At 42.6% G+C, this 27,333-nt stretch overlaps 1 protein-coding gene across 8 annotated transcripts in view; it reads left to right on the forward strand.

The window, feature by feature from the left end:
* KIAA1328 (KIAA1328 ortholog) overlaps positions 1-27,333 on the forward strand; it is a 265,733-nt gene that overhangs the window by 196,702 nt on the left and 41,698 nt on the right. For all 8 annotated transcript variants that reach the window (XM_037902428.2, XM_043547687.1, XM_037902429.2 and 5 more), the window contains one exon: positions 9,496-9,677. In XM_037902428.2, coding sequence (XP_037758356.1) covers positions 9,496-9,677 — 182 coding nt within the window. The remainder of the gene's footprint in view (positions 1-9,495; positions 9,678-27,333) is intronic.

Here is a 27,333-nt window from a genome sequence, read left to right on the forward strand (position 1 = left end):
CATTTTCTGAGAGGTACTGCTATCAACAGCTGTGCACCTGTTTTAACACTCTTCTGGAGGAGCTGGTGTGTATATACTTACTGTTTTATAAAGTACATGAAAACAGAAGGGGTCTTGCACCGTGCTGATGGGTGCTTGCACTTCTGAAAAGACTCACTAAGTTTTGAGCATTATTTTACCAGCTTCGTTTGCAATGGTAGCAGCACTATGGTAAAGCCCTTTGTTCTGTTTGGACCAAGGTAATAAGGGGATGTATTGTTTTCAGAGACCTTCTTCAAGACCGAATTGGAATACAATCCAGGATGTTTGGTTAGGTAATAGTTTGCATATGGCATTTTGAGGGGTGTGTAGTGGATGAGGCTGCCTCGGAGCCACTTGAAAGTGATTTTTGGATAAGGCACCAAAATGGCGTGCAGATGTATGGTTTTCATCTTACCCATAAGGGTTATGCTGTTTGATCAAGAACTGTAGAAGTTTGGATTTAGTTCAAAAACTTTGTTTTGTCCTAAACAGGCTTTTGCATCATTCCTTATGGTGCTTTCGCTGTTGAGAGCTAGGCAGGCTTTTCAGATATACAGAGGCTGTATTGAAGGATTGTTTTTATACCTGTGACTTGACATTTACATGACTTTCTTTTGTGAAGGCTGACAGCGCTGCTTGCTAGAAAGACAGCTGCTCTACTCTGCTCTATAAAAAAGGCCACACACACAATTGCAGCATTTTGTCCTGCCAGAGCTTTACCAGCCTGCCTTCTGTGGTCATTTCTACATGACTGTATCAAAAGCTTTGTGTTGGAATTTTCTTTTGGATTCACTCTCTGGCGGCAGAAAAGGAGAGAAATTATCAGAGATCATTTCATTGTTTCTTAGGGCAGCCAATTAGGCTGAGAGGGAGTCAAACTATGACTAACTTACAGCAAAACCAGGACACGGCTTTGGAGGGAAGACATAACTGCATAATTTTAAGAGCCATTTAGCTTTTTTACCTTTAATTATGTATGTGCATGAATGTTGATATCCAGGTTATCGTGAAACCGATATCTTAGGCGCTGACTCCGTGAGTGCTCCAGTGCTGAAGCACCCACAGAAAAAAATTAGTAGGTGCTTAGTACACACCGGCAGCCAATCTTCTCTCCCAAGCCCCAGTCCCGCCCGCCTGCAGCCTCTGCTGATCAACTCCTTCCCCTCCCTCCCTCCTAGTGCCTCCCACCTGCCGCGGATCAGCTGTTCCGCAGCATGCAGGAGGTGCTGGGAGGGAGGGGGAGGAGCGGGAACGGGGTGCAGTAGGGGGAGGGGTGTGAAGAGGTGGGGTGAGAGCAGAGAGAGGCAGGGTGCGGGTGGTGCTTTGGGGGAAGGGGTGGATTGAGGGTGAGGCCTGGGGCTGAGTGGGGGTTGAGCACCCCTGGGGAAAATTAGAAGCCGGCACCTGTGACCAATACCTAGAGTGATTTTTTGCGGGGGGGGAGCTTACTTCTTAGAAGATATGATGCTATTTTTATTTTAGATTTCTATTAACTTACAAAATACCCAGTTACAAAATTATCAGGATAATGACTCCTTCCTCCCCCCACAAATACTCAGTCCCTGCCCTAGGGAAAAACCTGAGAAAAAAGATGGGCTTGAGCTGTAGAGATGGATGTGCATTTCTAGGAGGAGGATACCTGCCTCTTTGTAGCAGCCGTTGGATCCCACCCATGTCATTAGTATGCCCATGTGTCTTACATAAATGCCAGGTTTTATAATTCAGCCATGAAAACTCACTCTAGGCTTAAGTGTGGTCTTCAAGGTCTCTGCCAGAGCCAGGTTTTTTCTGTCTTTTAAAGAACAAGAAAGTTAAGTTTAGATTTTTTTCAAACACTTTTCTGTTTCTGTGGTAAAAAGCGTCAAGGTTTTTAACAGCGTGTTTTTGATGCGATTAATCTACTCGTGACCAGATTGCTTTAGCCCTTAGGAACACAAGGGTGGTCATACTGACCAACAATAAACTGCACTGAGTATGCTCCTTCTGTGCATTTCCCCTCCACCTGCAATGCATGATCCACCCCGTATTCCAGAACAGTTCCTCCCTCTAGTGCTTCCTAGGCCTCTGTTAAGAATACTATCTCCTGCATGATTGAATGGCCAGTATCATTCGTCTCACCCACTTGTTTTTAGCTCTCCTGCTCTTCAGCACAGAACTGCTCTGGTTTCGTGCATGGAGGTATTTACCCCCATTCTCCCTCAGCCTCTACCGCCCACCCTTTTGCTACTTCTGGACAGAGACAGTGGGCATGACCCAACAGCACGTGAGAGGCCAGATGGTTCAGTGATCGGGACATTAGTCTAAGACTTGAGACCTGGACTCAGTTCCCTGATTCACCACAGACTTCTGCAAGTGACTTAGGGCTAAAGTTTTAAAGGTATTTGGGCATCTAACTCCCATGTCTAAGGTGCTATCCACCTGGGAATTGCTAAGTTTCCTTAGTGGTTAAGGGGATTCCAGCATCAAATATGTATTGTTTGTGCTGATTGTCATTCTTGCACCATTAAATGTTACACATTCTTGGTCAGATTGTAATTGCAACAAATTGCACCCTTGCACCATTAATAAAGTTGTTGGTGTTTGTTCTTTAAATAGAAATTGCGGAGTGGAAAAACAACATTACTGCAGAGTTTGCTTTTGGAACAAACCACCCAATGCAATCTGTTACTTTACTGATGGCTAAACTCCCAAGCCCTGGACTCAACAGGGTAACATTAAGGCAGCCATCTGTTGAATTGCCTCCCATTTGTGGATTTCTGACTGGTCCCGGTGTAGTCTTGTGTTCTCTGGCTACTGCTGATCTGCAGTGGAAAATGTGTGTATAGGTCAGAGTTCAGTAGAAGGCGAGACTCCAAAATCGATGGCTGGGAACCAGTCAGTTGAACACTGGCTATGGAACAGGAAACAGATTCAGCCTGTTTACACCCAAGAGGTTTATAGTTAGTGCCACTCTGTTGCTAGGACTAGAGCTTCTTTGCTGCTTCGGAAGCTTAGCACTTCAACAGATCTGTGACGTTCCATTTCGAGAGCAAGGCTACCATTATGTTAGATTGATTCATCAGCATGAGCAGCTAAAACAAGTTAAATTCTGTCATAGGTTCCCTGTACTTATTTAAAAATGAATTTAGTTGGCTCTAAATGGACATTTATTTTAGTAAAAAGAAAAGGAGTACTTGTGGCACCTTAGAGACTAACCAATTTATTTGAGTATAAGATTTCGTGAGAAGTGAGCTGTAGCTCACGAAAGCTTATGCTCAAATAAATTGGTTAGTCTCTAAGGTGCCACAAGTACTCCTTTTCTTTTTGCGAATACAGACTAACACGGCTGTTACTCTGAAACCTACCATTTATTTTAGTGTCTTGAAGAAGTGATTTTCCTCTGTTAAAGCAGAATAATGCATCTATATGCTGCCCTAACTTGAACAGTACATAAAGATTAGTAAATAAGATCACATTAAAAATACTTATAATGTAAGTAACATGGCTCCCAATAGCCTTTCTAATGTCCATTAATGCTTATTCTGAGGATCAGAGCTCATTTTACTGAGCCATTTAGTCAAACCGTGTGATTATTTAGAAAGTTAATTCATGCATACTAAAATCTAGCTTAAGTAATGCAGAGGGTAGGAGGTAAAACTCTATGGAGACGATAGTCCTTTTTGTTATTTAATGATCAGCCATAATTAACTTGCAAATTTGAAATAATTAGAACAAATTAAAGGTATTTAACTTTGCCTCCCTAAAGAAAAATTTAAATTGCACCAAATGCAGCTTTAAATTATTCAAGTCTCAGAGGTCTGTGCTGGATTTTTTTTTTTTTTTTTTTTTTTTTTACAATGCCTTTTCTATGATAAGAATACCAATCTGCTTTTTGTCAGAAAGCATCCTATCAAGTAATTGTTCTTTGTGTCTAATAAATGACAGCTATTCTTCTTTGTAAAAGTATTTTGGTCTCTGAAGGCTACATCAGCATTTGCATGGCATTTTAATTCAATAAAACAAAAGGTTAATGTTTTTTGTTTTTTTTTTTTTACTTTTTAAGGAATGCAAATACTAGCAGTATTCAGTGGGTCCTGAATGACATTTAAAATTTGCCATTCAAGCTCAGTAGGGCTATCGCGATAGGAGGCATAGACAAAATGGAAAAAAGTTCAGGACGTGTTCCCTATTATTCTTGAAGTGTTTACAGGTTTCAGAGTAGCAGCCGTGATAGTCTGTATCTGCAAAAAGAAAAGGAGGACTTGTGGCACCTTAGAGACTAACACATTTATTTGAGCATAAGCTTTCGTGAGCTACAGCATCCAATGAAGTGAGCTGTAGCTCACGAAAGCTTATGCTCAAATAAATGTGTTAGTCTCTAAAGTGCCACAAGTTCTCCTTTTCTTTTTGAAGAGTTTAGGCATTCATAAGCTAGGAGGTGAGAAAAGAGAGAAAGAGTCTCTTCCTTTTTTGGTAGAATTTGTTGGCTGCTCTGGCATTAGTCTGTAGCTTAGTAAGTACCTTAACCTCTTTTGCCATACTTCTCAGTGGTCCTGTTTCAGGTAGTAATGATAAAGCTCATTGAAGATGACTATGTCCTGTACAAAGTCATATTAATCAAGCTACACTTGGATGTACTGATGTATCATATAAACTGGAAATAGATGAGGACCCATAAGGTCAGTTAGACTCCCTGCCAGTGCAGGATTGTTCCCATTGGTATATTTTCTAGTTTGAAATTTCCTAAGGTATGGGGCTTCCATCACTTCCTTTGGCAGATTATTCCACTGCCTCATGGAACTCTGTCACAGGTTAGTTTTTCCTAACATCCTCTTTGTTTTATTTCAGTACATTGCTCCTTATTAATATTATCTTGTACCACTCTTCCCCTTCCTCCTTGGTGGTTACATCCTTTCAAATAGATGTTCAGTGCGTCTCTTTTTAGGGTTTGATTCTGCAGTCCTTACTCAAGCAAAACTTTAAAGACTAAAGGAATTCCTTTAAATACTGAAGGAATAAAGCCCAATTCATTGTTTAGCCAAGCTATTTTATAAGCATTTTATTGTTTCTTTGTATTAACCTTTTCAACGTCCTAATCCTTTTTGTTTCTCTTCTCTGAATTCCCTCTGGCACAGTGTTACCCAAACCCCAACTGGGTATTCTAGGTTTAACCTCACCATGTAAAGAGTATCACACTGTACCAGCAAATTAACCTTCTCCCAGTCATTTACAACTCAAGGGTAACTGTCTTCAGAAAAAAGAACAAGGTGTACTTGTGGCACCTTAGAGACTAACACATTTATTTGAGCATAAGCTTTCGTGAGCTACAGCTCACTTCATCGGATGGATGCAGTGGAAAATACAGTGGGAAGATTTTATATACACAGAGAACATGAAACAATGGGTGTTACCATACACACTGTAATTAGAGTGATCAGTTAAGGTGAGCCATTACCAGCAGGAGAGAAAAAAAACCTTTTGTAATGATAATCAAGGTGGGCCATTTCCAGCAGTTGACAAGAACGTGTGAGGAACAGTGGTGGGGGGGGGGCGGGGGGGGAAATAAACATGGGGAAATAGTTTTACTTTGTGTAATGACACATCCACTCCCAGTCTTTATTCAAGCCTAATGTAATGGTGCCCGCAATGCCCCACTGCCATGTACGTTGGCCAAACCAGACAGTCTCTACATAAAAGAATAAATGGACACAGATCAGATGTCAAGAATTATAACATTCAAAAACCAGTCAGAGAACACTTCAACCTCTCTGGTCACTCGATTAGAGACCTAAAAGTGGCAATTCGTCAACAAAAAGCTTTAAAAACAGATTCCAACGAGAGACTGCTAAATTGGAATTAATTTACAAACTGGACACCATTACATTAGGCTTGAATAAAAGACTGGGAGTGGATGTGTCATCACACAAAGTAAAACTATTTCCACATGTTTATTCCCCCCCCCCCGCCCCGGCCCCTCCCCCTCCTCCACGTTCTTGTCAACTGCTGGAAATGGCCCACCTTGATTATCACTACAAAAGGTTTTTTTTTTCTCTCCTGCTGATAATAGCCCACGTTACCTGATCACTCTCGTTACAGTGTATATGGTAACACCCATTGTTTCATGTTCTCTGTGTATATAAAATCTCCCCACTGTATTTTCCACTGCATGCATCCAATGAAGTGAGCGGTAGCTCACGAAAGCTTATGCTCAAATAAATGTGTTAGTCTCTAAGGTGCCACAAGTCCTCCTTTTCTTTTTGCGGATACAGACTAACACGGCTCCTACTCTGAAACCTGTCTTCAGAAAAGATTTGTAGGTTCTAATTAAATGTATTTAAAAAACCCCAGAAAACATCCAAATAATGGCTGCCCCCTTAAATATCTTTAAATGCTCTTAATCATGCAGAAGCACAAGGGGAAAATATCTCTATAATCTGTATTTTTGTAAAGACCTTTTTAACTAGTGAGTCTTTTAGGCCCTTTCATCAGTAGTTAGGGTTCTAATCCACCCGTTCTACACTGTATATTGCAGGAATTAGTAGATTAATTCCATGTAATTCGAATAAGATACTAATTTAGTCTGCCATACATTTTAGTAGCCACTGTGCAACATTATTAGCGGTCATGTAGTTAGAAGCCCTGAAGTAAATGGAGGTTATTCAGAGAAGTTGTAGCCAACACTTCAGCTAGTTATTATAGGTCATGAGCCATTACATAATGTTCTGCATTAATAATACAGGAGGAGAACTAATTGTCCAACAGACACGGAGGGCCCTATTAAACAATGACTGGTACAGCACATTGATTTTGAAACTTTTAATTTAGATGATATTTTCTGATGGAAACATCGGAGATCCACCTTTTTTCCTAATGTACACTATATTCAGTAGCATAATCTTTTACATGCAAATATTGTTCAAATTCATTTTGCATAGCGTATTCCATAGAAACTGTATCCCAAACTATTGAAGTGTACATTCTTTGGGGTGTCTGTGTAAAACGGCACTTATATACTCGACAGATCTTCTCTGTGTGTGTATTCTATTGATTTAATACTAAAATTTTCTTGATGTTTACATCTGCGAGCACGGCAGAGGTATGAGGAGATAAGCTGAATTCTATTGCTTCATATGCATCATCTTCCAAATTGTATCCTGTGTGTCAATCACAGGTCTAATCAGCTACACCAGGTGGGCATCCCCATCACAGGCAGTAGGCTTATCACTGAGGGCAGAAGTTGGAAGTGATTGGGTGGCAGAGGAGAATTGGTTCTGCAGGGGGGTATCGAGAAAGAACCTGCAATAGACAAGGCAAAAGGTGAAAGCATGCATAAGAATTTCACCAAGGGGAATGCTGCAGAAATGGTTACATTTCTTATGATATTCCCATTTCTGTAGTATCTGTTCAAAGCATATTTGCCCACACACAGGTCGTACAGCAGAGGTTCTGATACACTTGTGCAGTGTGTACCACTTCTTAATAAAGGAGAGGTGATCTCCTGGACATCTCCTTTCCCATGATTCCATTCATAATTGCATGTGTCTGTGGCGACTACAGTAATACTTGCTCCCTGAACCTCAATGCCACCTTTTCCTCCCTAGCGCAAACCATGCATTTCTGTTTCTCCAGCTCCACCCCATGCAACTCAGCCCTGCAGCGCTAATGAGGTTCCTGGAGCCCCTAGTCACTGGCTCCCCCAGTCAGAACTCTCTTTTCTCAGTTATTGCTCAACAACCTCCACAGACTTTTCATCTCCTGCTCCCCATGCTTCATCTCTTCTATTGCCGAGAGCCCTGACTTTTCCAAGACACCTGCACCTTCTACTTCAGACACTCCGCACCTTTTCTTCCTGGCCCTAGCTTCCCTCCTGTTCCCAGACTTGTTCCCCTGACATGGGTTTGCTTCCCAGCTCCCTTATAGAATCATAGGACTAGAAAGGGCCTCGAGAGGTCATCTAGTCCAATCCCCTGCACTCATGGCAGGACTTAAGTATTATCTAGACCATCCCTGACAGATGTTTGTCTAACCTGCTCTTAAAAGTCCCCAATGATGGAGATTCCACAACCTCCCTAAGCAATGTATTCCAGTGCTTAATCACCCTGACAGAAAGTTTTTCCTAATGTCCAACCTAAACCTCCCTTGCTGCAATTTAAGCCCATTGCTTCTTGTCCTGTCCTCAGAGGTTAAGAACAAGAATTTTTCTCCCACCTCCTTGCAATAACCTTTTATGTACTTGAAAACTGTTATCATTTCCCCTCTGTCTTCTCTTTTCTAGACTAAACAAACCTAATTTTTTTTAATCTTCCCTCATGTTTTCTAGACCTTGAATCATTTTTGTTGCTCTTCTCTGGACTTTCTCCAATTTGTCCGCATCTTTCCTGAAATGTGGTGCCCAGAACTGGATGCAACACTACAGCTGAGGCCTAATCAGCGCAGAGTAGAGCAGAAGAATTACTTCTCGTGTCTTGCTTACAACACTCCTGCTAATACAGCCCAGAATGATGTTCAGGTTTTTTTGCAACAGAGTTACACTGTTGACTCATATTTAGCTTGTGGTCCGCTGTGACCCCCAGATCCCTTTCTGCAGTACTCCTTCCTAGGCAGTCATTTCCCATTTTGTATGTGTGCAACTGACTGTTCCTTCCTAAGTGGAGCACTTTGCATTTGTCCTTATTGAATTTCCTCCTATTTACTTCCGACTATTTCTCCAGTTTGTCCAGATCATTTTGAATTATAATCCTATTCTCCAAAGCACTTGCAGCCCCTCCCAATTTAGTATTGTCCGCAAACTTTATAACTGTACTCTCTATGCCATTTGCTAAATCACTGATGATGATTTAGATAATGGCATAGCACACTTGCAATTCGATCATAAGTCTCAGGATATTTGGTATTTTCCTTAAAGCCCTAGCTCCTGGAGTCAAGCAGTTACATGAGAAACTCAGTTTTTGTTAAAAAGAGTATGTTTCCAGCCCACATGGCTGCAGAGAAAAGCATGTACCCTAACACTTAAGAAGAGCTGTGTGTAAGTTCGAAAGCTTTGTCTCTTTCACCAGCAGAAGTTGGTCCAACAGAATATATTGCCTCACCAGCCTTGTCTCTCTCATAGAAACACCTGTAAAGAATCCATTTAGCTATAAGTAGGGAGGTAACGCTCATGTAAGTTTCTGAGTCAGATATGTGCATTTACACACCTTAAAACATTCTTTACTAAACATGCGGATGTGCACTGTTAAATTACAATGAAAATGTCACTGAAGTGCATGTTCTGAAACGTTTTGTGTTGTTGAGAGCCTGGGAATTCCCTGGAGTCTCCCATTTAAGTAACTTGCTAACATTTTGATCCCTACCCAGCATGCTCTGGCATTAAAATGCTAGAGAAAATAAACAAAGCCACAGCACAGCTAGCACATTGCTGCTTCAAGACAAACTGCACAAACAGTTCAGTGCTAATGTGCAACATGTTAACAGCTCATGACCTTTCACCCCTTCCAGCTTTCCAGTGTCTAGGTATGAAGATTGCCTTCCCAAAACACCGGCACTAGGCAAAGCGTGCAAAACACCAGGGAGCAGTGGAGGGAGCAGCTTGGGGAGGAGAACAGTTGGCTTTAGTGCAAACGTGGAGGAAGGAGCCATGTGGATGTATGGAAAGAAGGAAACCGGCAGGTCTAGAAGAGGTAAGATGAAGCATATGCTGTCTTGTAATGTGAGTTTGTTTATGGCATTTAGTAATTATAGGCATGTGTTCATGTGTGGTTCAGTTAGAACCCAAAGAAGAGGGAGCGGATTGTAAATTGTTTAAAACAACCAAAATGTAGCTATGATAAATATAATAGAAGTTGTAGAAAGCCCAGCAAACAGCAAGTGATTTTGTTGGGGTCCCTAACATGGGACAAAAAAACCTCAGGCCTTTATTCCCAGAAAGAATTACTTCAGCAATTTTTCTGCTTTCCCAGCAAACAGAGAATAAGTTTGATGGGGTTTGCTTTTTGTGATGTAATCTTCACATTCTCTTCCTCTCTGAGTAATGGCTACCACCATCACACCCTGGGATTTTTCCACACAAGGATGTCTTTGCATCTAGAATCTGTCCTGCTCTTAGCTTAGCATCTCCACTTACGATGTGGAGAAAGCTGTCTTTCTTGGGAAGGAAGGGGGGTGGGGAATAGAAGCAGTTTGGCGGTTTCGCTGCAGAGCCTAACACAATCTTTCGTTCAATTATGAGCTGGCTTTTTTTTTTTTTTTTTTTTTTTTTTTTTTTGGAACTTGTCAACCAGTTTGTGTCAGCATAAAAATAATAATAATCTTAAAAAAAGGCAAAATGAGAAAAAACGTGGTGCAGTTCTCAAAGGAACAAATAGCTTGTATTATTGGTTAAGACCGTACCAACATTAAAAAGCAGACCATGTGAAGAAACTTTTGAAAGGGTATCATCAGACTGGACCCAAACAGTGGCTGAGGTTAATCTCTTCCAAGGCACAGCTACAAAAGTTGGAAGCCTATAAAGGGCTTGTGTCCAAAAAAATCAATTTCTAATTTGAAACAAAATCATTTTTGACTAACCGGGGTTCAGGACCCATTACTTTTGCTGTATAGTCAGCTGACATTTCAGCACTTTCTGTTGTGCACAATGAATCCTAATAGTCATTTTATAACATCGCTACACCAATCAATTTAAGCAAGAGAAAGCCATAACAATTCTGCAAAGTTTCAGGAGCAATTTTCACTGATGGTTTTCCTTTTTATTTATTTTTAACCATCATTCGTTCTTTTCTTTTGTTCTAGAAGTACTGCAGTGGTGAAATTGAGATTTTTTCACATTATTTGGAGGGTTTTTTTCCTCTTGGATAAGGGTATTCCCAGGAATTATCTTCCTATCCACATGCCTCCAAAAAATCCTGGCTTCTCCCCTCATCCCTCTCATTCTGCTTCAGTTAGTAAAATTACATGCTGTCTCTGCTGGCCTGGCAGTTGAAGAAGTTATCTGCCCCCACACCCTCCTTTTGAGCAAATGTCTCATGGAGATGCTGGCACCTAGGACATGGAGGTGCATGGCAAAGTTTGACTTACTGCTTTGGCGTTTTTATTGAAGCACCAGAAAAAGTTAAGAAAAGAGCTTTCAGACTGTAGAACAACCGTGGGTCTATTTACTGAGTTGGATAGCTTATTTATCACAAGGCAAATTACCGAGCACTAATCACTGAAGTTGAAGTCTTCTGTTTTTAGTACCTTTTTAATTGGCATCCCTCTGTTACATGTTTGGGCTCCTTTAACACACACGCACTTAAGCTCCATTTTCTAATTACATCCGTGTATGGAATCTACAAGGTTCTTGTCTTCCTCCATGCTCACCACCACTAGTTCATGCCAGCTGTAACTGAACTGGTCACGTGGCATACACTGACTTCCTTGCTTCAGATTTTAGTCTTTCATTAGGGACAGATAACATATTTCTAAGCAAAAATAAAACCAAAGATATAGATATTCCAATAGGGGACTATGTCTGGAAGAAATATGGGATTTGCCGTGTAGGTTCAGACCTTCAGTCCATCAAGTCTGGAATCTTTTCTGGACCGTGGCCAGTACCTTATGCTTCAATGGAAGGCAAACTCTTGATCTCCTGCTGCAGTGCCCTTAGCTAGCTGAACAGTGCTCTCTGGGGATGGGGAAAGAAAACAATCAGATGACATCCTGAGGCATGAGATTTGATTGTTCTAAGAACTACATATTTGTGTGTGGTGTTATGCGCCACAAAATATCCAGGCTTGGTTAGTGAACACAGAACCACATTCATGTGGCAACTTTTTAACTGGTAAATTTTAAAACTTGTACTAATTTTCTCCCCACTTTTGTCTGTGTTGTCGGTTTGGGCTGTAAATTCTTTGGGACAGGGGCTGTTTGTCTGGTACATCACTAGCACAGTGGAGTCTCAATCCTGGCTGGGTCTTCTGGGCTCTGTTGTAATTAGTAGTAATGATCGCCATGCATGTGCCCTTCACACCTGGGTCCACAGAATATATCTGGAGACCTTGCACATCAGCCTGATAGTATTTCCACTCCCACATATAACTGTCGCATCAGTTTCCGCAGCAGTCTTCCGGCAGGTCTACACTAGAAGCGCTACGTCGGCACAGCCTGCAGCGTATCTGATGAAGACGCTGTGTGCTGATGGGAGAGCACTCTCCCGTCGGCATAATTACTCCACCTCCACAAGAGGTGGCAGCTCTGTCGGCAGGAGAGCGTATGCAGCTGACACAGTGCCAGTGTGGACTGCGCGTAGGTTGCTGTAACGTGTGTTGCTCAGGGGGTGTCTTTTTCACACCCCTGAGTGACATAAGTTAGATCCACTTAAGCAGTAATGTAGATGTGCCCCTAGTCTTAGAATCATAGAATTGTAGGACTGAAAGGGACCTCGAGAGGTCATTTAGTCCAGTCTCCTGCACTCTAGACCATCCCTGACAGGTGTTTGTCTAACGTGCTTTCAAAAATCTCCAATGATGGAGATTCCACAACCTCCCTAGGCAGTTTATTCCAGTACTTAACCACCCTCACAGTTAGGAAGTTTTTCCTAATATCCAACTTACACCACCTTGCTACAATTTAAGACCATTTCTTCTTGTCCTATTCTCAGCGATTAAGGAGAACAATTTACTCCCTCCTCCTTGTATTTGAAAACCGTTATCAGGTTCCCCCTCAGTCTTCTCTTAGCCAGACTAAACCAACCCAATTTTTTCAATGTTCCCTTATAGGTCATGTTTTCTAGACATGGAATCATTTTTGTTGCTCTTCTCTGGACTTTCTCCAGTTTGTCCACATCTTTCCTGAAATGTGGCGCCCAGAACTGGACACAATACTCCAGTCAAGGCCTAATCAGTGCGGAGTAGTGTCTTGCTGCTTGTCTTGCTTACAACACTCCTGCTAATACAGCCCAGAATGATGTTTGCTTTTTTTTTTTTTTTTTTTTTTTTTTTGCAACAGTGTTACACTGTTGACTGATATTTAGCTTGTGATCCACTATGACCCCCAGATCCCTTTCCTAGGCAGTCATTTCCCATTTTGTACATGTGCAACTGATTGTTCCTTCCTAAATGGAATACTTCGCATTTGTCCTTGTTGAATTTCCTCCTATTTACTTCAGACCATTTCTTCAGTTTGTTCAGATCATTTTGAGTTTTAATCCTATCCTCCAAAGCACTTGCAACCTCTCCCAGCTTGGTATTGTCTCTGTGCCATTATCTCAACCATTGATGAAGATACTGACCAGAACCGGACCCAGAACTGATTCCTGCGGGACTCCACTTGATATGCCCTTCCAGCTTGACTGAACCACTGATAACTACTCTCTTCATTGTTAAATTCCTCAGACTTTTGTTTGAGTGAGGCTAAAATGAGAAACGAGTGAACCCAAGCAATCTGCTCCATTTGGTGCCTGTTGAAAAGGCCCCTTCTCTTTTTCCTCTGTCAGTGGCAAAACCCCAGGGTGTATTCAGATTGTTTCCCCTCTGAACATCTAGCTTCTGCAAGATCATATCAGAATGACCTTACTACTCTCATTAACCATTAACATTATAAACTGTACTGTGTTTGGAGGCCTCAGCTAAAGTGGAGAGTAACCTTCCTAAATTACCTAGCTTCCCTTCTCCCTGCAATGTGTTTAGGATGGAGAGCATGGCTGCTTTTACTTGGTTGCATCACCGAATCTTAGGTCCTTCCGTAACTCTTGGGAAAAGCTACTGAGTGAGCTGGGTCTGCATGTACAGTTGCTGACTTATTACTTCCTTGTTATTTTTCTCCTATAGTCAGTGATTTCTGTTGATGTTGCTTAATTTTTCCTTCAGTATTTCGATACAATACGTGTTTGTGAGCCCTTTCACAGAACTTCTTTAGCTCTAGCAGCAAGAATATTCCTCGACTTCAAACAGACAAGGCAATCCTCCAGTTTTGTGTCTTTCCAACAGTCAATAGTGTATGTTGGTGTCACCAGCAGCTATGTCAGTACATACTAAAATCCAAACAGCTTGCCTAGTTAAGAGGCATTGGACTGCAAAAATCACTCTTCTAAATATTCTTGCCTTTAGGCCAGAAAACAAAGCTGTCCGTTAGGTTCTCCTCTGTTAGGTTGGCCACTTCACTTATCTAACCATTTTTAAGTCTCGCTTTTTTCCTTTTTCCTAGGTATATAGATCTCTCTGTGTTTAGACAAAGGAGACAGCTGGTGATATGTCACTGTAGTGAATCTGGCTTTCATAGAATCATAGAATATCAGGGGTAGAAGAGACCTCAAAAGGTCATCTAGTCCAACCCCCTGCTGAAAGCAGGACCAACCCCAACTAAATCATCCCAGCCAGGACTTCCATGTAATATTGTATGGTATGCACAGCCCTTTCCCTTCTATATAAGAATGGTAAAAACTAGAGATGAAAAAGTCCATATAGGGCATCTAATCCATACTTTCAGCCGGGGCAAATTGTTCCCTACTGTGTTTTTTCCAGTGGTTTTTCAAACTTCGCTTTTTAGAGATTCGGGAGTTGAAAGTTTCATTTCACCTAAGGGAAGGCTAATAAATTAATTAGTTCGTATTTGCAAAGCACTTTGAAGATGTAAAGTGTTAGATAAATGTGAACTATTATGAATATTAGTATGATCCCATTCTTAAGGATTTATTTCCTGATTATCAGCCTAAATTTCCCATTGCTCACTTTCATTCCATTACTTCTTGTACCATTTAAAGGACAGCATGTGTGGCCCTGAATCATATTGGTTCTTTTTGGCTGCATGTCAGCTTGCAAGCTTATGTCTAGTTTATTGTCTGCTATCGTTCCTTAGGTCTACGTACCTTCATCCCAGTATCTGTTTTTTAATTATTCTCTCCCCCACCCATATGTATTAGCTTTCATTTTTCCAGGCTGAATACTTCCTTCCCATAACTATTGCCTCTCTATTCTTTCTCCATCCTTGAGGTATTTACAAACCTGCAGTTGTAATTAAAGTGCTGTCTTTCAGGACCACCTCAGTTCTTCATGGCTCTTCATAAATAATTACCAGTAGTTTCAAAAGTTCATTAGGTAATTCCCTTTTGCCCTGGACTGTATGTACTTCAGACCTATGGATTTGTATGTTTTAATTTTTTCTAAGACCTCCCTTTATCAGCCTTTTATCAACAAGTATTGTATACGAACAAGGTCTTCATTAGTTTCTAGTTTTCAATATGTCTTTTCTTTATTTTACCTACTAGAATGGATTTTAAAATGTTCAGTAGCACAGCCATTTTAGAATCATCATTTTAATCTTTCCTCATTTATTAAGGGGCCTACTTTCTTTCTAGAGATCCCTTTACCTCAATAGACCTGTGTTGCTTTTCTCACAGTATATTTACAATATCCTTCTAGCTCACATGTATATTCATTTATTCAGGTTCTTCTTCGAGTGCTTGCTCATGTCCATTCCATTGTAGGCGTGTGTGCTCCCCCCGTGCTCTGGTGCCCGACGTTTTTCCCTCAGTGGTATCCGTAGGGGGCCAGCTCTGGCGCCCTCTGGAGTGGTGTGCGTATGTTGCGGTGTAAAGGGTTCTGCCGGCTCCCCCCACCCTTAGTTTTTTCTTACCGGCAATGATGGTGCTGGAATGTCTCCTTGCCTTGGCAAGCTGACTCCTCTCAACTGTGCCTAGTTGTGAACTTTCTGTATATAGTTGTTAGAAATTTGTTAGTTTTATAGTTCCTTAGTGTAGACTTAGTGTTAGTTTGTTAGTCCCGAGCGCGACTTAGCCTAGGGATGGGGCATGCCCCGGTCCCTGGGCTTCAAACTTTGTGTCTGTTGCAAGAAACCCATGCCAGTCAGTGATCCCCATAGATGCTGTTTGAAGTGCTATGGGGAAACCCACAGTGACAAGTGTTGCATTAGCAAGAGCTTCAGACCTCCTAGCACCACGGTCTCGGTGCAGAGCACGCCGGCAGCACCGGCCTCAGACTGGAGCCAACTCCCGCTCGCCACCCTGGAGAACGGCAGAGGCACTCGGCACCTAGAAGTGCCATACACGCCGGAGGCCTTTCAGCTCACGAAGGACATTCTGTCTCTGCCAGCGCTGGCCACGAAGGTGCTCTATCCCAGGGATTAATCTGACTTGGGACCCTTTCAACAGTCCCCATCAGTGTGGAACCGTTCCTTGCTGCAGAGGGTGGTCCGTCAGCACTCGAACACAGCACCCGGACGCGGGTTGACTTTCCTGCCACAGTTCCTGGCGTCAGTCCCCGGACTCCAGGCAGCATTCTTCAGACTCGAGGCCCCACATCCTCGGTGCTGGGAGTGCACGAGCTGCTCTCCCAGCTCACGGCACTGCTCTGAAGGGTCGAAAGGCCGGTCCCCGGAGTCCCGTCGCCAGACCGCTGGTATGGCTCACCGGTATGGTCTTCAACACGGCGGTCTACTCGCTCACATTCCCGCTCCCACTCGATGGAGCAGCATTGCTCGCTGAGCTTAAAGCGTCGATCGATACTGTTGCCAATCCACCAAACGCTGCCAGCAGTCACCAGGATCGCGGCACCGAGAGCCACCACCCTTGTACAGATCCTCAACAGAGGACCGGGGCCAGAGCTGACAGAATCTGGATATACAGATGGCCTCGGCACCGTCCTTGTTCCCTAGACACATCCCCAACAGCAAGGAGGAGATCCTGCCCGGGGGCAAGGGCCACCCATCAGGGGCACCGGAATTCCCCGCTGGGCCACCAGTGGCAGCTTGGCCCCAATGCCAATGGCCTGCCCCTTGGCAACTCTGGAACCCCTGGGGATTTCCCCAACTATCGCTGGGGCATAGGTTGGCCTCGGGGGCATCTGACAAATGGTCAGTGACAGTCTCCCGCCTGCCCCCTGACTCGGCCGCGAAGTCAGAGCAGGTTCCCCAGGATCAGCCATCCTTGGCTGAGGGTCCCATGGCAGAAGCGGCAGAGTTGGTAGACCCACCTGTACCTGCCTCATCATCATCTTCGCCTGATGAGGCAGAAGCGGGGCCCTCTCACCGAGTTCCCCAGGACGATGCGAAGGGTCACCAGGAGCTCTTGAAGAGGGTCGCCTCAAACCTGGGGCTGGAAGCCAAGGAGCTGGCAGAGCGCTTGGACTTCCTGTTTGATGTACTGAGTGTGGCAACCCCCGCCAGGGTGGCATTGTCAGTGCATGAGGGAGTGGTGAAAATCGCTAAGGTCCTGTGGCAGACACCTTCCTCCCTGCCCCCAATCTCCAAGCAGGCAGAGCGAAAATACTACGTCCCCTCTAAGGGGTATGAATATCTTCATACCCATCCTGCCTCAAGCTCCCTGCTTGTATCAGCAGCCAATGAGCACAACAGACAGGGCCAACCGGGATTGACGCCTAAGAACAAGGAGGCAAAGAGGCTCCATCTCTTTGGTAGCAAAATGTATACTATGTCCAGCCTCCAGCTGAGAGTGGCCAACCATCAGGCCTTGCTTGGCTGCTATAATTGTAATATCTGGCAGTCCATGGCCAAATTGTCAGACTTGCTGCCAGAGGAACCCAGGAAGGAATTCTTGGTTATCCTCAATGAGGGCAGGGTGGTGGCTAGGGCCCCCTTCCAAGTGGCCTCAGATGTGGCAGACTCTGCAGCCTGAACCATGGCCTCTGCCATTTTGATGAGGTGAGCGTCCTGGTTGCTGTCATCAGGCCTTTTGACTGAGGTTCAGCTGTCCATTCAGGACCTCCCGTTCAATGGCCTGGCACTGTTCTCCGAGCAAACAGACAGTAAATGGCCAGGCCTGAAAGACTCTAGGGCTACCTTGCTTACCCTGGGCTTGTACATGCTGGGGCCGGCAGAGAAGCGGTTTAAGCTGCAACAGACCCATAGGTTCGGGAGCCAACCCCAGCCAGAGCCCGTCCATAAGAAGGGCAAGGGCAATAAGCGCCGGCAAGGCCACGAGCCGGCATCCTCTGCTCACTCGAGCTCCACCCGGAACCAACCGAATGGGAAGCAGACATTCTGAGGGGCGCTCGAGGGCAACCTTCCAGCTTGTGTCCTGGATCCTGCTCTCCTGTTATTTTCCAACCACCTGTCCCTCTTCCTCCGTGCCTGGGCCTCTGTAGCATCGGACCAGTGGGTCCTCAGCACAGTATCAGGGATATACCCTACAGTTTATTTCTATCCCCTCACCCCTCTCCCCATCCCTCTTCAGGTACCCTTCTCACGAGAATTTGCTCGCTCAGGAGGTCCAAGGCCTTCTGCGGGTGAGAGCCATGGAGGAAGTCCTGCTGCATTTAAGGGGCAAAGGGTTTTATTCCCATTATTTTTTAAGGCCAAAGGGGGTCTACAGCCTATCCTTGACCTGAGGAACCTCAAGAAGTTGAAGTTTTGCATGGTCTCCCTGGCCTCCATCATTCCTTCCCTGGATCCGGGAAACTAGTATGCTGCCCTTGATTTGAAAGACGCTTACTTTCACATATTGATATTCCACAGTCACAGATGGTTCCTACATTTCTTTTGTAATGAATAAAGGGTATTTAGAGTATTATATACCAATGCTGTGTCCGGTATCTGCCAGCTCCCCATCCCGTAGGGAGACCTCTATTGCAGGTCTAACATATGGTGGAGAATGTGGAGTGGGGAGAGATATTAAGGAGTGCCAGATTTTGAGACGGGGTCTTAAAGCGTTGGGGGAGTCCTTATTTAAGACTAATACTGGTAACTTCTTATTTAAAAAATTTGTGAGAAAAAAAAGTGTGAAAAAATAACAAAAACACTCGGTATAATAATGTTTAAAACGTTGTTTAAGAAGAGAAGTAAAGGGGTGGAAGAGGCACCCCGGTGGACTAAAGTTAAAGCCCCTTCTGTGTTAGAGAAGGAGATTATTGCATTTGGGACATGCCCTTCAATGGAAGGTACAGTGGAACCAGATGTAATATTTGATATCTTAAAAAACATGTTTAAGAAATATGTACAGCTGTACAAGCCTAATGCCAGTAAAAAGCAAACGGCCATAGTATGGCTGTAGTGGCAAGTTGTAAAAAAGGCAATTGCATGTAGGGGGAAGTCTGTGCAAAGTTACAAACATTAAAAGAGAATTTTAAAACTTGCCAGAAAAATTTGGAGCAGGAAGTGAGGCAGGCGCAAATAATGCAAACTCAGTTAAAACAAATGGGAAAACAAAATAATATTTTTTTAAAAGAATGATGGATTGAAAAAAGATTAAAGCAGACAAAAATGAATTAGACCATCAAGTAATAAAAATGAAACAGTTAATTCAAAATTTAACTAAGAAAAAGGAAGAAGAGATGGGAAGCATTTCTCAAGTTGGTGCTAGAAAACTATAGCAGCATTAAAAAAGAAAGTAAAAATACAGAAGCTGCAAGTTGCAGTTGTGTGTCAAAAAAAATTGTGGGTTTTTTTTATTTGAATTCCAATAATATTTGGTATGAAAAGGATCTGTGAGGAGGTCAGGAGAAAAGGGAATTTGACCAACCTTGAGAGGGACTTTATACTAAGTTTAGAAAAAAAATAAGAAACTGGCTGGGAAAGCCTAAGCCAGAAAAGTCTGTAGCAGTAATAGATCAACCATTAAGAGTGCAGCCGGGAAAATACAGTCAGAGCAAACATAAATAATTCCTACGAGTTCGTCAGACTTACAGTTGATGGTAAAGTAATTAGGCCCAGTAAATATAAAAAATTTAGCTACATGGCTAGTACAGTGGGCAGAGTTAGGAGGAACAGAAAATTTAAATATAAGTAAATCTTATAGGTTAATCAGGGCAGCTACCACTGGAGAGATTAAATAGGCAGTAGATCTAGCGAAAAATGCTTTGGACAGGCAGCCAGAAGCACACCAACTAATACCTCAATTTATTATGCTGTTAGAAAAAGAGAGAGGTCAAAGACCCATAAAGGCGTTATCCAGGGCAGATTACATAAAGCCTGAAAATTCACCGAGAAATTACCTGTTAAAAAAAATAACATTAAAATTATTGGCTGAAAAAATACAACTGGTGACTAATCCCAGGGCGAAGGTCGCCAGACATGTCACAGCTAATTCTTTGATGGCAGTTGATTTGAATCAGTTGGAATTTTGAAATAATGTGTTTTAAGGATTGAACAAAAATGTATTAGCAATATCTACTAATTTGGTAAACCAAGCAGCCTAGGATGAGAAGTTAACTGTTATGGATGCACTGGAGCACTGGATAGTATGCCAACAAATAATACAAGGGGAAAGCCAGGTAAAAGAATTAAAACCCAAAGTATCTTTTATTAAAGCAATAGCATATTCAAATGAAAGTGCTTATAAATCAGAATACTGTTAAAAAAAAGAAAAAAAAGGCCGTGGTAAAGGACAAAACACCCCGTTCTAAGGAAATAGAGGGTGGAATAATCAAAATAAACCCCAGAAAAAAGTAAATGTAATTCGAAATATTGCTTGGAGGTATTTGAAATTGAGGGAAGTAGATATTAATAAGTACAATGGAAAACGTACTAATAAATCAAAAAAACGCAAAGAATAAAAGAAAACAGGTAGAGAGTGGGGTAGTAAAAAATTGTGTTGTGTGCATTATATTTTAGAAAGAAAAAAATAATACCGGAGCTCAAGTGAAGATAAAAACAGTTAGTGTAAGTATTTAAAATAATACAGCCGGAAGCATCGGACTGGCTTCAATGTTAAGAATCCTTATAATTCAAAAAGGGCATAAATATGGTTTTTGGCTTTTATGTTTTTTTAATATTTGAAAAAATTTAGGGGCGTGTGTGTGTGTATGTGTGTCTATATATATATATATAAGCACCTCTAGAATAAAGGTATAAATAAAAAAAAATACATTTGACTATTCATGGGACAAAATAAAAAAACAAACGAACAGAAAAAATAAGCATTTTAATCCACAATGGCCAAATATTAAAATTTAAATTTTGGGGGGCAATTTCTCATTGGTATTATATTTTTAAAACATGGTCTCCTAGTTTCACAGTTCTTCTATATTTTATGCTACATCCTATTGTAATATTATTTGCATGAATAATTTTGTTAACCTTTATTAGGCTATGTTTATACTGCCAAATAAAAAAGCAAGAAGTTTTGGAGCAAGTAATATATAAAATTAAATTGCTTGCAAAATTATAAAGTAATACATGATTAATGCCATTAATTATTGTATCAAGAGGGGGAATGTTGGGATATATATATTAATATATCTATGTAATATGTTATAGGTCCTTGAGGCCTGGTATTAATGACACATGTTTGACATAAATATGTGTGTTGCAAGTTGGCAACCAAAGAAAGAACTTAAGATCAAGGACTATTAGAACTATTTGTCCAAAACCAATCTTATGTACTGAGAAAAATAAGGAAAATCAGTAGAAAAGGAAACACCACCAGCTGGACTAATATAAAATTTTATAACAATTGGAGGAAATGGCATGCCTTGGATTATGGTGGCCCACCCAGAATTGTCTCTTTAAAATTGAGTCAGTAAAAGGCCTAGTAAACAAAGGCAAAAAACCGATGATGCAACAAAATGAACTATAAATGGTTACCTCTGACTTCTGCAAATCGAAGTCATTTATTAATCCAAAGCCCTGTGTGGCTATAGATGTGGTTTTCACCCTCTCCCCCCCCCACCCACACCCATTTTATAATCTTATGATCAAAAGAAATCTCGGCTGGCTATCGGGACTGTTCTGAACTTTGGACTCTGGTATAGTATGTTTGGGGTGTAAATGTAAAGTAAATAAGTTTGTTTTGTAATCAATAAAGAGCATTTAAAGTATTATATACCAACACTGCCTGCTCCCCATCCCATAGGAAAACCTCTATTGCGGGTCTAACAATGGGTCCTCATCCCAGTCCTCTCCAGGCTAACGGGTTTCCCCTTGGAGCCCATGGCTTCTTGTTCCCTTTCTCATTTGTTGTGGAAGGTTGCACTTACCTCAGCGAGGCATATATCCAAGATCGGAGCCCTCACATCGGAGCCACCGTACGTGCTGTTCTACAAAGACAAGGTCCAGCTGCGGCCCTATCCAGCTTTCCTGCGTAATGTGGTGTCGCATTCCTATGTCAACCAGGATATCTTCCTCCCGGTGTTCTGTCCTAAGCCGCACTGGCCCAATGAGGAAAGGCGGCTGCATACTCTGGATTTCTGGCACGCCCTGACATTCTACCTGGAGCGCACCAAGCCCTTCCATAGATTGACCTAGCTCTTTATTGCAGTTGCTGACAGGATGAAGAGCCTTCTGGAGTCTTCTCAGAGGATTTTGAATGGGATCACCACCTGCATCCGCACTTGTTATGAGTTGGCGCAGGCTGTGCCTCTACCGATAGTGAAGGCTCACTCAACTAGGGCGCAGGCATCTTTGGCTGCCTTCCCGGAGCACATCCCTATCCAGGATAACTGCAGGGCCACGACGCGGTCTTTGGTACATACGTTCACGACGCATTATGCCATCACTCAGCAGGCCAGAGATGACGCTGGCTTCATCAGAACTGTGTTGCAATCAACAAATCCATGAACTCCTACCCGCCTCCCATGGTACTGCTTCGGAGACACCTACAATGGAATGGACATGAACAAGCACTCGAAGAAGAAAAGACAGTTACCTGTTCATAACTGCTGTTCTTCGAGATGTGTTACTCATGTCCATTCCAAGACCCGCCCTCCTTCCCCACTGTCGGAGTTTCCGGCAAGAAGGAACTGAGGGTCGGGGGAGCTGGCAGTGCCCCTTATACCGGTGCATAGACGTACCACTCCAGAGGGCGCCAGAGCTGGTCCCCTACAGATACCACTGAGGGGAAAACTTCCAGCACCAGTGCACGTGGCGAGCGCACACACACCTACAATGGCATGGACATGAGCAACACATCTCAATGAACAACAGTTACAAAAAGGTAACTGTCTTTTTCTATGCTGTCCTGTCTTATCGCTACAAGCCCTGACTCAGTATATTTCCATTTAATTCGCAGACGTGTTCTCTATTTCTAGACCTGTTAATATTTTTACACTCAGATCTTTCAGCAGGCCCTCATGAAGCTGTATTGATGACCTCTGGTTCTCTGTATTTTTCTTTTTAGTGCAGTTAGTCTAACTTGCCTTGAATGCAGCAGTGGCAACAGATTCACATGGCTATGATGTAGTCACGGTGGTTTGTAGAATGGACTTCCACCTTTAGCAGTCCCGTGCAAGCTTTCTTCCTTCGGCAAGAGTCTATATGGAAGGATGTAGGCTTCTTAAATCCCTGAAAACTGCATTTTCCAACCTCATTCATGGTCAGCCGCATGCTTTGCTTCACTTTGACCTCAGCTCTATAAGCCTTCTGTAAAACCGTATAATCTTCTGTTCATTGGACGTGACTCCACCATTGCGGTCATCTTGTTCTCAACTGGTGCAAGGCTGTAACTTGACAGGATTGTCTGAACATCTCTTTGTTTGTGACAAAGTCAAACCAACAAATGTTAAGAATACATCATAATTTCTTACACTGAAATCTGTTTAGTTTCCTCTCCTCAGCTGTTTTTAATGGCCATGTTTCTGCCCCATATAACAGTCATTATCACTTGCTCGTTGAATGCTTGTATCTTAGTTGTCACACAGACATCCCACAGCCCAAGCAGATGTGCTTTGAAGTGCTGAAATGCCATTGATATGAGACTGATCCACGAAGTGACTTTCTTTGGATATAAACCCTCCTGCTGTCAACCAACGACCCAGATAGATAAAACTATTCAGCCATTCAGCGTCCTTGCCATCTACATGCAGTGCTGGCAGGTCATTGGTTTCCATTTTATAGGAGGTATGTATAGCTTTGGTTTTATCACCATTGATCTAAATCCCATAGATTCTGCAGTTTTTCACAGCTCTTCCAGCTGTAGCTGGACAGTAGTCTCTCCAAGTAAGTTAATGTCTTCTGCATACTCGAGATGAATCTGTAAATCTCACATCTTCAACTTTGGCCTCTATCAGCTTTGTCATCAGACAGTCTATTACAACATTAAATAAAGTAGGTGAGAGAACTCATTCTTTGGTGTACTCTTGATTTTACTGAAAACCAGTGTGTAATACAACCGTTGACCTCATACAGCTAAGTGTACTGCAATACAGTTCCTCCACTAGGCACACTAAATCCTCAGGCACTGCAAACTGGCGTAGCAGTATCCACAGGGCCGATTGATTGATTGGAGTCAAAGGCAGCTACAAAGGTCTATAAACGCAATGTTAACTTCCTTTTGTCGCTCTAGTCGTTTTTCACTAACATTCTACAGAACGTATATAGCATGGATTGTAAATCGACCTGGATGGAAACCACACTGGTTGTCTGTCTCTCATTTCTGGGTTGAGACTGTATTTCAGTCAGTTCAGTAGAATGATCATAAACCTTCTCTGGGACTGACAGCGGTGATACTCCCCTTTAATTTGAGCAAGCTGATTGCTCTCCTTTTTTAAAAAAGGGAATGATGCAGCCCCTTTTCCAATATTCTGGAATGTGGCAGGTTTCCTGAACTTTTAAGAGAACTATGGAGCCAGTGAACTAAATCCAAGCTTCCATTCTTTAGCAGTTCTGATGAAATATTGTCAAGAGCAGGTACTTTATCATTTCGTAACTGTTTGACTACAGGCATCACTATGCCTTGTTATGCAGTGAGAATAAAATGCTTCAGTCTTCTCCTACGCTGAGATATTAATACTTTTTCTCACATTCATTGGGTTTCTTTATTTCCTCAGTGTTGTTTTCTCAGAATCTAATACTCTTGTGCCACTATTCTGTGAAGTTTTTCTTGTTGTCTGTTGATTCACATGATTTGTTTTCTCATGTTTGAAATTCAACTCTACTAATTGTGCATAGGCTTGGAGATCATTTGTTTCAGCATGTATGTCTCTATGGGTATGGGATAGCTTCTTGGTGCCATCTGCAAAATCAGAGTTCTCTAACTTCTCTGTGGAAGTCCATTCTGTGCCCCTGTTCTGCGGTCTTAATAATGCTTTCTGGGACTGACATAGAAGAGGTTTGATATTTGACATATCTTGGCAATAGATATTTGACATATCTTGGTGGAACAGCTGGAGACATTAAAGCCAGAATAGTGAAAGCCAGACATGCCTTTGCAGCTCTAAAGCCAAGCTAGAGAAATAGAAATCTTACCCTCCAAACTAAACTTGGAATATTTAACACCATTATAAAGTCAGTCTTACTATATGGTGTTGAGACTTGGAGGCTTATTAAGACCTGTGACAAAGTTCCTCCTCTGCCTTGGTGGGTCCTGCGCTTATTGGCGGATTTGCTCGCCTAAGAGGTTCACAGCAGCCTTCAGTTTGGCCACCTTCGTGGCTCAAATCTGCCATTCACTCAGTTAGCCTCATCACTGGCCAGCATGGGGAAAAGGAACAAGAACAATCCCCGCAGTCTCTGCTGATCCACCTAGTGGATCGGGGGAACAGGCCAGAGACCTTCCCCTATGGTGGAACCCACAGTCCAGGTCAACTCTTCCAGTATCAAGTAGGGAGTTGGAGGGATGGGGGAACCCGGGTCCCCCTTCTACTCCGGGGTCCAGCCCAGGGCCCTGTGGATTGCAGCTGTCTACAGTGGCTCCTGTAACAGCTGTGTGATAGCTACAACTCCCTGGGCTACTTCCCCATGGCCTCCTTCCAACACCTTCTTTATTCTCATCACAGGACCTTCCTCCTGATGTCTGGTAATGCTTGTACTTCTCAGTCTTTTAGTAGTTCGCCTTCTCACTCTCAGCTTCTTGCTCCTCTTGCTCCCAGCTCATCGCACGCACACCACAAACTGAAGTGAGCTCCTTTTAAAACCCAGGTGCCCTGATTAGCCTGCCTGTCTTAATTGATTCTGGCAGCTTCTTGATTGGCTGCAGGAGTTCTAATCAGCCTGTCTGCCTTAATTGTTTCCAGAAAGTTCCTGATTGTTCTGGAACCTTCCCTGGTTACCTTACCCAGGGAAAAGGGACCTACTTAACCTGGGGCTAATATATCTGCCTTCTGTCACTCTCCTGTAGCCATCTGGCCTGACCCTGTCACAGACCTTACTATCTAAACTCCAAGTTTTCATAAATAGCTGCCTTAGACAAATCCTTAATATCAGATAGAAGAAATCACAAAGAACTCTGGAGGAGGATGAAACAGAAACAGATAGGACAGAAAATTATGGAACGAAAATAGAGACGGCTAGGACATACATGGAGGAGAGACAGGTATTGAGCTGGAACCCCGAGGACAAGAAATGATGAGGTAGATGAAGGATAACATGGGAAGACACAGTAGAAGCAAAAGTGAAAGCCATCAGAACGACACTGGAAAACACCAACTCTGCAGCAGGAGACCAGCAAGGATGGAAGGCAGTGGCGAAGGCCCTGTTTCCTCATGGAGTAGAAAGTTATAAGAGAGAGGAAGAGAGAGACTGTTCTGTGAACCTGTTTCTAAACATGTTTTATTCAACAAGGGCAAGCAAGAGGTCCCCAGTCTTTTTTTGTGGATGCACCTTTTACCATGGATGGTGGTCCCAAGTTGCTGGGGCACCTGGTTAACATGCATTGCCATGGTAATTTTAAGAATTCTTTGAGCAGTAATTAACTGTTTGTTAAGTTGGGGATTCTTGCCACTCAGTGCTAACACACAGTGTAGTAGAGTGAAGCTGGAAGAACTTTATTTTTTTTTAAGCAACCACCAAAACGCTAATACAATTTTTCTTATGATAGGACTGTGTGTGTGTGTGTGTGTGTGTGTGTATGTGCGCGCATATTTGAACCCTCAGAACATTTTCAAATAATGTTGAGTCTCACTGGCATCTAGAAAACTATGAAAATTCAGTATTAGCTGAAATTCCATCATTGATTTCTCATTATGATTTCAGCACATATGACAGGTAATATTACCCATTGTTCAGAAAGCTCTAAAATACTTAGGTGCAATGGTGATACTTAATAGTCAGGCTTCTAATTTTTGCTGACACTTGGTGGTTGTCACATATTTAATGTTTGGTTAGGCAGTGTTTAGTGCTGAGAGCAGGGACACTTGCAGTCAGAATGTATAGGAATTGCCATACAGGATTAGCCCAGTGGTCCATCTAGTCCAATAGCCTGTCATGTATTCCTAGCTTTGCCACCAACTTTCTGTGCAGACTCACTTAACTTTAATTTACCCATTTAGAAATAATCCTTACCAGTAATCCTTACCAACGTCACAAGGGTGCTGTGGGGAGCTAATCATCGTTAGTGGTGCTCTAATGAAAGGCATTGTAGTAAGCTAAGTGCACAATGTTGTTACCTTTTTGGGAGGGAAGGAGAGAGGGACAGACCAAGAGTTTTGTGGTTTTGGATTCATATATTCTCATGGTTAT

Source organism: Chelonia mydas, chromosome 5, assembly GCF_015237465.2.
Source record: "Chelonia mydas isolate rCheMyd1 chromosome 5, rCheMyd1.pri.v2, whole genome shotgun sequence".
In the NCBI taxonomy this organism is placed as follows: Eukaryota; Metazoa; Chordata; order Testudines; family Cheloniidae; genus Chelonia; species Chelonia mydas.